The 10532-nt window shown below is 53.9% G+C and overlaps 1 protein-coding gene across 9 annotated transcripts in view; it reads right to left on the minus strand.

Annotated features, from left to right (window-relative positions):
- Nucleotides 1–8234, minus strand: part of ACSL6 (acyl-CoA synthetase long chain family member 6) — a 61906-nt gene extending 53672 nt beyond the window's left edge. For 3 of the 9 annotated variants that reach the window (XM_055112621.2, XM_055112620.2, XM_055112626.2), the window contains exon 1: nucleotides 7986–8100. In XM_055112621.2, the coding sequence (XP_054968596.2) occupies nucleotides 7986–8085 (100 nt within the window). In that variant the 5' untranslated portion in view covers nucleotides 8086–8100. Of the gene's footprint in view, nucleotides 1–7691 lie in introns of all 9 variants that reach the window. The other 6 variants (XM_055112625.1, XM_055112624.1, XM_055112622.2 and 3 more) reach the window with 5 other exon arrangements.
- Between the last annotated feature and the right edge of the window lie 2298 nt (nucleotides 8235–10532).

Here is a 10532-nt window from a genome sequence, read left to right on the forward strand (position 1 = left end):
TCAGTGGCTGCTGAGGAAAGCACTACGTAAGGTCGGGGGGATGGAGGTGGGATCCAGAAAGAGGGTCAGCCCCCTCTGAGGCTCTGTTGGTTTTGTGCTTTTCAAAAACAGTAGTGGCGGAATCTGGAGTAGCACCCTTTTTTTGGATAAGGAAACTTCAGTTATTCTCACAGTGTTGACGGTAAACATGGAGAAAGAAATGGGAAGAAAAAAGTGCTGGTACACAAGAAGACCCTGCAGTGCACAGAGAGGACTTTCAATAATGGAGGGCACGTGTGTCCTCTGCCTGGTGCCCACACTCCTGCTGCCACAAGTGCCCTCGAGTGGGAGGTGGGGATAAGGGCAGCCCAGAGCCCCATGTGCGGGATCACTAGCTTCCAGGGCTGGGGCTCCTTCTTCAACCAAGGCTCCATGCCAAGGTCAGGCTTCTATCCTTTTTTTTTTTTTTTTTTTTTTTGGCTGACTTTCAGCAGCCAGAACACTGCTTCTCTGACACCCCATGGTCACCAGGAGCTGCCTATTAACCACAGCACAGACCTTGTGCCCTGTGGAGCATGGATGCCACTCAGACTCCCACTACCAGGAGAAATAGCACAGCAAGATCTCAAGCACACATGTGGCCGTTGAGCCTGAGAGGACATCTAGGACAAAACCACTTTGGAGTTGATTTTGAACCAACAGGTGGGTTGGTGGATGCTCCACGGATCTCCTGAAATCCAAGGGAGATACGTCTTGTCAGCCTCTGGGGCTAAAGGAAACTAGTATTCGTTTGGGCCACACAGTATCTTCATGAAGCTAAGGTGCCAGGCATGTCTCTGTGAGAGGTCATGGAACTGTCCAGGGAGCAGAAGCAGGAGGCAGAGGAGACAGGACACTTCAGAATGACCTGGAAAAGTTGGCTCCACAGGTCATAGCCTTCCATATCTGGTCTGTGGCAAGGAGATCGGGGACACATGCACCCAAATCCCCTACCAGCCTACTGGATGGGGGAAGGCCCAACCTCCATTTCTCTCTAAACCCTCCCTGCCACCACAGACAGACCTAGGCTTAGGGGAGTTGGCCTGCAGAATATGCATGAGTTGGCTGGGCATGGTGGCTCACACCTGTAATCCCAGCACTTTGGGAGGCTGAGATGGGTGGATCACCTGGATCACCTGAGGTCAGGAGTTTGAGAACAGCCTGGCCAATGTGGTGAAACCCCGTCTCTACCAAAAATACAAAAAAATTAGCTGGGTGTGGTGGCAGGCACCTATAATCCCAGCTACATGGGAGGCTGAGGCAGGAGAATCACTTGAACCCAGGAGGCAGAGGTTGCAGTGAGCCAAGATCACGCCATTGCACTCCAGCCTGGGCAACAACAACAAAGCTCTGTCTCAAAAAAAAGAAAAAAGAAAAAAAAATGCGTGAGTTGAAGGTGTCCTCAGAGAATCACATCCAGCCCATCTGCTGGAAAGCACAGTCACGATGAACACTGAAGTTCTCCAGCCACTAAGCAGGGTCCTGAGGTCTATGTGGCTTCATGCAGCATCAGCTCTAGTGGCAAGGCAGAGTGGCCAGAGCTTCCCTTCCAAAGCAAAGGGGTCACTGCAGGCCTGGATGGGTCTCCACTGAGTCCACTTTCTCCATACTGACAGTTGTCTTCCTCTCACTGGCCGAAAGGCCTTACTCCAGCCAACCTCCCTGTCCAATCTCACTGGCCAGCTCACATGCCACCTTGCTGCTCTCTGTCCCAGCTCTAACTGTCCTTGCTGTGTAGCCTCTAGCTGCCCTTTCTATCCAATATCTAGTTGACCTCACTGTCTCTCCCAGTGACATTTCTGCCTGTTTATAAGGCAGGATCTGCAGTCAGTATCTAGAATGGTCTGCAGCAAAGCTAAGGCTGGGACAGGGGTGCGTGGGCAGGAGGAGTCCCACAGGGGAGTCTCAGCCCCTACAACAGTCCATGAGTTGGAGGGAAAAGCAGAGCTTTGTAGCAGAGCTGAGTCTTGATCAGTCCCTTGGAATCCACATCCTGCACTGGTGGGCCAGGCTGTGCTGAGAGTGAGGCGGGGTCCCAGGCACTGGTCAATAGGGTCTGTCCCAGAGCTGCCCAGTCAACCTGGGCCTGCCTACTCACTCATTTCTCCAATAGCTATCAATTACTAAGTCTGTTCCTGGCCCTAACAGGTGCCAGCCCACATTTGCTTATACCAGGGGCTGAGCACTAAGATGCTGATTGTTCCCTCACTGGCCTGGCTTCCTGCTCTAAATTCCCAGGAGACAGTGATCTCGGAACACAAGCTTAAATGGGCAGATGGCAAATCAGAAGCCATTCCCAACTCCCCCAGACGCCCCTACTACATGCCTGGCTTAGGTGCAGGGAGAGGAAGGGTATCTCTGGGAAGAGCTGGCAAATAGGGTCAGGTGAGACTTCTTGGGATTTGAAATCCTTCTGGCTCTGAGAGTATTGGTTGGGTCTCAGAATAGATAGCTCAGCTTGGCTTGAAATTTCTGTTCCAATCCACTTCCCATCTTCCCATTTCTGCCTGTCCCAGGCCCCAAGATTCACATGAATTAGGAGCTACACAAAGGAAGTAGGCCCAGGAATAACCACACCTGCCACAGATCTCCCGAGGCAGCCGAGCAAATGATGAGGAACCACCCCTGGGCATCCTGAAGGACAACCCCAAAGGCTCAAAGCAGCATCTCATCCACAGCACTCCCCTAACCCCACCAATCTGTGGACCCAGTGGATGGTTAGTGGGAACTCTGGCGAGGCCAACGCAAGGAATGGGAGCATCACACCAGACCATCCAGTGAGGTGAGGACCTTCACTGGGAATTCCTCTCATCTATGCTTGGCAGAGTGGCCCAAGCTCCCAATCTGTCAGGAGACTGGAACCTTGGAGCTCTAAGGAAGCAGCAGCCCTCAGAGAAGACTCTCTTCCACAAAACCGGTCACCCAGAAGCTGTGGGTTCACTAGTTCATTCATTCATTCAGCAAACACTTCTGGAGCACCTCCTTCTATTCCAGGCTGCACTGGTTCTCAGCACTCAGGGTTCTCCAGTGAAGGGTAACCTGGCCCTGCCTGCAAGGAGTTTACACCTGCTTTTCCCTACTGCTTCTAACATATTGGCATCATCCCCCACCTGGGCACAGAGCCTGGCATCCTAGCAGGAGCACACTCAAAATCTGTTGTTTACTGATTGACTTGTGGTAAGGAAACAGCTTATAAAACACATTATTAAAATAAATTACTCTCAGGGAATTCTTTAGTTTATGCAATAAACACTTATGTACCCTGTGTGCCCAACTCTGGGTTGGGGACATAGACATGAGACACCTGGCCCTGCCCTCAAGGAGACCATGGACTTGTGGAGGAGGCTTCTGGAGCACAGGAATAGTGTCACCTTGGTCATCCACATGCCCAGTTCTACCCACACCTCCTTGACACAACCACTGCACAGAATAAAGCCAATGCTGCTTGGCCTGTTATCCTAGGCCTGCAGAGCCCACCTCTGGCAACCTCACTGGCCCAGCAGAATTGGTCCTTCAACTTCATTCAGTCCTATTGCCAATCTTCCCTCACACAGGTCCCTTGGCCTGGAATGCCTTTTCTTTTCCTACTCCCTTTCTGCATGTTAGAATCCTGGATCCCCTTTAAGGAAAGCCTAACACAAGTTATTATAATTTTAGCTAACATGGCTGGCTGATCATGCCTGGTGGTCCCTTCCTGGACTGAAAGTCTGAGAATGTAGCCTGACTCACAGCTCTTACAAGTTGCTTCACCACTGAACCTCGCTGAGTCTCAGGGCCTCACCTAGGCAATGGGGAGAACACAACACAGTGTTGTGGGAGGATGGAAGGAAAGTTTGGAGAATCATAGACAGGGTGCTTGACACATGGTAGGTGCTCAGTGAAACAACAGCCAAGTCAGCCTGTTTGCAATAGTTAATCCCATAAAAACACCCCTCCACACACACCTAGTACTTAATGAGTATTTGAGTGCCTACTATGTGCCCAGTGCTGGCTGGATACACAGTGTAGCTTCTGTTATACAAAAGCCTGTAACTTTTGCCCATTTTTATAAACAAGCCAGAGCCTCATGATCACTCACCCCACGTATGGGACAGTCCTGAGTCCCATCTGGGGCTGTAGCTGAGCCAAATTCAGCCTTCTGAAGGTCAACCTATGAATCCTTATAACCACAAGGGACAGAACAATAGCTGGAGAGCATAATGACTGGGTTCTGCTGCCCCCTGGTGTCAGTATGTTCCTACCATATAGGCTGGAGAGCTGTGAGAAGGTGCTGCGGGCAAAATCCTGCTCCATGCTGGTGCACCTTGTACAAATTCAGGCTTTCTTTGTGAGGCATGTCCCCAGCTGGCCACAGAGCCACCTGTTCTGCCTGGAGCTCTACCATCTGTCCCAATTCATAACTGCCATCTCCAAACCCCTGGGGTGGCCCTAGACCTCAAGTCAGTTCTCTTCCCTAACGGGAGCCCAGAGTGGGATAAGGGGAGGATCTCACAGGCCTGAACTAAGCCAAAGTGTGCAAGTCTATGCTTGCCCTAGGCATCTATAGCCAGGAGCATGCCAAACCATTCTTTAGACGGGCAACCTTGTCTCACCCCACCAGGGCCAGCCCCACTTCTCCTAAGGCAGAGGCCAGGGGTGGGGGCTTATCTCTTCTCCTTACTGGAGCCCAGCCATGACTCAAGCCATCCTTGGACCACATCTATTCTTATCCATAACATCATAACGACCTCCTACTACCCTCCTGGACTCCATTCTCTTCCTCTTGACTCAGCAGCTAAATGGAGGCCTCCTCTACCACCCAAATAAAACCTTCTCCAGAATCCTCTCCCACAACCCACATTGCTCAGGCACAAGACCCTGAAGACTCATCCCCCATTGCAGTTCTTCCACAAACTCTGCTAGTCTGGCTTCCTCCACTTGGATCTTGGCCTCCCTATCTCTGACAAATTCCCCTGAATGCTGCGGAAGCCCACTCATATGTCGCTGATGGTTGGGTATATGATTGAACAGATTAGACCCTGCGGCATGGGGCTGCCTTAGCCTAGAGGAAGGTGTGCCCTTTTAGAAAGTTATCCACCAAGAGTGAGACTTCTTCCTACTTTGCACAAAGGTGCTGTATAGGCAGGCAGAAGCTCTGATCCTCTGCTCCCATTGTCCTCTAGGTGTTTATGGCACTGAGGGCATGCTTCCCCAAACCAGACCTAGCATCTGACTCATGCTGGACTTATTTTACTTGTCTCCTTGTTTAGTATTCAACACACAGGTGAGATCTGGGCTGGCCCAGGACTCATTGCTGGCCTCTCCAGCAGGCAACAGGACAGACACAGCCCAGAACAGTCAGCTCCTCCTCCTGGTGCACTGCCACACCCCCATCCCCGACTTTATGTCATCTCTCCCTGAGGGCCCTTGAGGGAAACCCTTGCCTGGCCCTACCTTGTCTCCCTAGGGCCAGGTTAGGTGGCAAAAAGCACATAACTCTACTAAAGAGAGACATTGCCTCCTGTTACTGGCTGAGTGGAAGGGATCTGGCAGCTGCCGTGGGACCATGGGACCCTGGAGATGACAAGGCAGAGCATGTTCTCAGGTGTGCTCACAGAACTACAGCTCTTAACTCAGGAGTCTCTTCTGCCACCAGAGAAAGGCTGGGGGCCAGGTGGAGTCTCAAGGAGGGTGGATACATAACTTAAAATGCCCCAGCATTTGTCTGGGTTATTCTATCCAATAAGCACCACAGATCAGCCTCAGCCTCTTGCTTTTTGCATTGGGAAGCTCGGCCTCTGTGGAAGCAGCCACTACCTGCCCCAAGAATCGCTCCTGCTTGACGGTTCTGAGGCCCTGTATAGTCTCTCAGTGAGGCAGATCCCCCAGTTTCCCATTAGAGGAGGGAGCTGACCACTGTAGGAAATGCTCCACAAGGAAACAGGACTCCACTTTGAGTCAGTGCCAGCTAACCCTGCTCACAGACAAGGACCCCACAGGGTGAGGGACTTTTTCTCATAGGCTGCTGATGACCCCGGTCACAAGTGGTCTTGCAGCCCCTAGACACCTCCCTGCAGCCACAGAAGACCAAGTCTTCAGAGAGCTGACCTTGGACCCATGGCTGGGTGGGGCCTCCTGAGGGTAGGGCAAAGGGGTCCTGGCAGTGGGGAGAGGCTCTGAGAACATCCATCACTCAGGCATTAAATGGTGGCTGTTACTACCACCATCACCATTATTTTAATTATCCTTGCCCTTTACCTCCAACCCCAGCTCTAGCCCTGCCCTTGTCTGCTGGATGTGCCTCAGGACTAGAGTTCCCCTGCACAGCCGGTCACAGACACTGGCAGACAGAAGGAGCTTAGGGAGCTGAGGGGATTAGGGAGGCTTCACTCACTCTCCCAGCTCAGGGGAAGTGTCCCTGTGGCCTAACTTAAGGAAATGGTGGTGGTGAAGGAAGTGATTACTTGGCCCACCAACCCTCCAGGTTCAGGCCTGATCCAGCCAAGCACTTAGCATTGGTTGATCAATTAAAACCTCGAATGGAATCCCAGTCTGCCAGATATCCATGTGACACTAGGCAAGTCAACTGACCTCTGAACTCAGTAAAAAAAGGGATGGTGCCACCGACCTCCTAGGGTTTTCCATGAATATTAAATAACACATACAAAGCCTCAGGTAAGGATTTCAAAAGGGTCAACTTCCTCCCCTTCCTTGGCTCAGAAAAAGCTTTATTACCACTTCTGATGGTGCTGTTTGAATGTGAGATAATAATAAACACTAACATTCATAGAGCATTTGCTGTGGCCTAGGACAGGTTTAAGGCCAATTTAAGGATCAAGCACTGCACACAAATTATCAGGCTGAATCTGCACATGGGGGTTGGGGTGGAGGTGGAGATCCTTTAGTGGTATTATATTCTGGAGGACCCCAGGCTCAGAGAGGGGAAGTAGCCGGTGCGGGTAGTAGAACTGGCAGATAAAAGGGCCTGTGGTGAGACTCCAGGTGTGGGTGTATGGGGGGTTGAGGGAGGTAAGCGCGGAGGCGGGATCGAGCAGGGGTCCTTGTAGCCGCCTAAGAAGTGCAGTGGTGAAGCTGACTCCTGTGAGGTGGAGGGGAGGGGTCTGGAAACAGTGGAGACACAGCAGCCCTGGGCAGAGCAGAGGAGCCAGGTGAACCCTACCTTACAGAAATCTTGTACTCTGGCTGAAGGACGGGCAGGGAGGGGTCGTGAGGAAGCCCCTCGCCGGGATCAGGAAGCCCAGGTCAGTCCGGGTTACATAGCTGACCTGCTGTGGGACCTCGGGGACCAACACCCTCGGTTTCTGGTCCCAGGAGATGGACAAGGACGCAATGTCTGTTCCTGGCCTTGGCTCAGGGCCTAATCTGATCCGCGGATGGTCCTTGCCATCAGGGAAGGGGGACGCAAGAACTCGGCGGGGGTTTGTGGTGGGGTCGCAGAGAGCAAGCCCCCTATCTCCCTCCGCAGACCCAGGTGCTCCCCAAACCCGGCCCGGAGCCCGCGAGAACTGGGGGCGGAGGGTGTACTTAGGCGGCCCTGGGGACCTTGACGGGACAGCTCAGCAGCAGGCGATGGGGGCTCGGCGGCCGCGGAGATGTAACACCTCCACCTCGGGCGAAGACCTCATAGCCTGCGGGAGATGGGAGTCCCGGACGCGGACAGGACGGGCACTTACCTACGAATAGCCAGAGGGAGCCCCCCGACACGAGGAAGAAGGTCAGCATGGCGGTCAGCGGGGCCCGGCCCGGCCTCCCCGGCCCGCAGCCCCGCAGCCCAGCAGCCCCAGCAGTAGCCGCGCCGCCGCCGCCGCTGCCGGGTATTTTTAGCCCCCGCCCTCCGGCCCCGCAGCTCCCGCCTCCCCGCGCCGCTGCGGAGACGGCTCAAGGGGGAGGGCGCGGCGCGCACTCGCAACCGAGCCTTACTCCCTGCCCTGCAGCCTGGCCGGGTCTGGGGCTTGCCCCGCACTGACCGCGGTGTCGGAACCGCCAAGCTCCCGGGCGGGGGAGGGGCCCGGCCGCAGAGCGAACCAGCCCTCTCCGGCCCCGCTCCCCAACGTCAGTACCTGTCATTCTGCGGAAACCGGCTGGAAGGGGGAGCACGGGCGACGAGCGCCAGAGCGTGACATTGAGCCCACCCCGCCGCCACCCACCCCATCAACACGCGACCCTGCCCCCGCGCGGCTCGCATCCTGGGTTTTATGGCTGGGCAGGCTCGAATGGCAGCCGGGTCGCGGTTACCTGTCCTAGGAGGTGCACACTCCTGTGGGCTGGTGCCTGCTGACACCAACGCCCCCTAGGACCCAATTTTGCAGACATGGGGAGCCTCCGGGTGCCACCTCTGCAAATCAGTGAGGGGAGGGAGTGGCAAGTTTTCACCTAGGCTCTGACAAATCGGGCAGCTAGACCAGATAGTGCCCAGATCATCTGGGGACGCACGAGTTCAGGTCTGAGGCTACGCAAGGTCACAGGAGACTCAGTGTGATCACAGGCTGCCATATGTGTTCACCAGTAGTAATATGGTCACAGGCAGCCACATGGAATCACAGGTGTCTCATGAGGAAATCATGATCTTCGTACACAACTGTATGTGGCACACGAGGTCTCAAGAAGCCCCTCATAGCCACAATGAATGGCCATATAGCCACACACAGCCACAGATGCCCACACTGCTGGGCAGAGGGCTTGGACACCTGTTGCAGTGTCTGTCATTGAAAGGAGGAAGCCCAGTTGCACATTTTCTGAAATAATAAGGGTAGGCATCCTGGTGGGCACCCCATGAACATCTGCACCTCCAAGCAAGATCACCTCCTCCCAATGCCCTTGCTTGTTTTCCTCAAGCATGCAGAGCCCACCAGGACTCCAGCACCGAGGACAGCGCTCAGGCAGCCGGGCCTTCTCTATACGCAGCCCTCCCAGGCCAGGAGCTGGCTGAGCCACAGCCCAGAAAGAAGAGGATAGAAAACCAGAGAGCAGAAGTCAGGAAGCAGAGAGTGGAAGAGCACGAGATCTCTTCAGGCCGACCAGAGACCATCAGCCATGAATGCATGTGCGCCCACAGCTCAGCAGCTGGGTGTGTGTGGGGGCCTGTATCTGTAGTACGAGTACATGGCATGTATGTGCCCAGGCCTGTGTGCACCTTGTAGTGGTGCAAGTGTGCAGATGTGTGCCTCTGAGTCACTTCCAATCTTTACAATAGGATCCTACACCTTCTCCATCATAGGATCTGGACTCCTGGGAGAGCTGCTCCAGCTTGAACTCAGCCACAGCCTGGCAGGGACTTTGCTGGGATCTCAAGCTTGGCAGGGCTCCTCCAAGAGGGTGTGACAGAGGCTGTGTGGCAGGACTCCTCCCAGCAAGTAACATGGCTTTCAGAATCCCCCCACCCCACCCATACACTCCCACTGGCAGCAGAGTAACTCGAGATCTGCTGGTACTGAAGAGGAGACCCAGAGGAACCAGAAGGCTGGGTAGAAAGAACATATCTCCCCAGACCAGACTGGTATAGGGAGGTGGTCAGGTAATTTCCCCATAGGCCAGTGGGCCAACAGAGCATTTCTTCACAGAGCAGGGGGCCAGGAGCCAGGCTGCAAGCCTCAGGCCTCTGCGGCACTCAGCTGCAGGAGCACTCCGGGCCCTATGCGGCTCTGGCAGCCTCCTCTTCAGAGTGATGTCATGGGACACATTTAGCTTGGCCTCCAGCAGGATGTCGCATCCCGTTACTCTCCCTACAGATGTCTCTGCTACTTGTGAATATTTTAATTCAAAAACCAGTACTGGAGCTGTGACTGATTCTAGCTTAGCCAAGTATTTTTCTGTTTTCCTCTGAGCATGGCTTGGCTTCCCCTGAGAGATGGGGACAGAAAGGCCCTAGCCTGGTTGTGGGATCATGGCCAGGTCTCTCTCTTCTCTAGGCCTGTTCCTTCCACTGAGTAATGGGACTTGTTCTTTCCTGTCCTGAGTTCCCAAGGTCTTCTTCCTTCTCTGTGAGTCTCAATCTGTGGACCATCTGCAGGCATGGGTAGACGCTGTGACTCAGGCCCTAGACTGCATGGGTGTGGCATCCATGGAACCCAGGGCCCAGAAATGCCCAGGCCAGGCTGGGGAGCCCTTGGATATCCCTCTTGGTCCTTAGCCAGCAAATCCAGCCACCATAGCTGCCAGCCATGTTCACACATATCTCCTCCCAGACTAGCATCTCTGAGTGGGTTGGCAGGCAGGAGCCTAATCATCTATTTGCAGCCCTGGCATGGGGTCTGGCCCAAAGAATGCAGAGGATATTATCCCATTTGACAGAGCAGAAGACTGATGTTGGGAAAGGCGAACAACTGTCTTAGGTCACACAGCAGTTCTGGGCTCCTGACTCCCATTTATTCATTTTTCATTCATTCTCTCCTACATTTTGATAGTTTCCCAAGTTGCAAGTGTCTCTGGTAGAATCCAGAAAACTCACTTTTCCAGCTTCCTTTGCAGCTAGGAGTGGATTAGTGACTTAGACTGTACCAATGAAACACACTCTC

The sequence above is a fragment of the Pan paniscus genome, chromosome 4 (genome assembly GCF_029289425.2).
Source record: "Pan paniscus chromosome 4, NHGRI_mPanPan1-v2.0_pri, whole genome shotgun sequence".
Taxonomy (NCBI): Eukaryota; Metazoa; Chordata; class Mammalia; order Primates; family Hominidae; genus Pan; species Pan paniscus.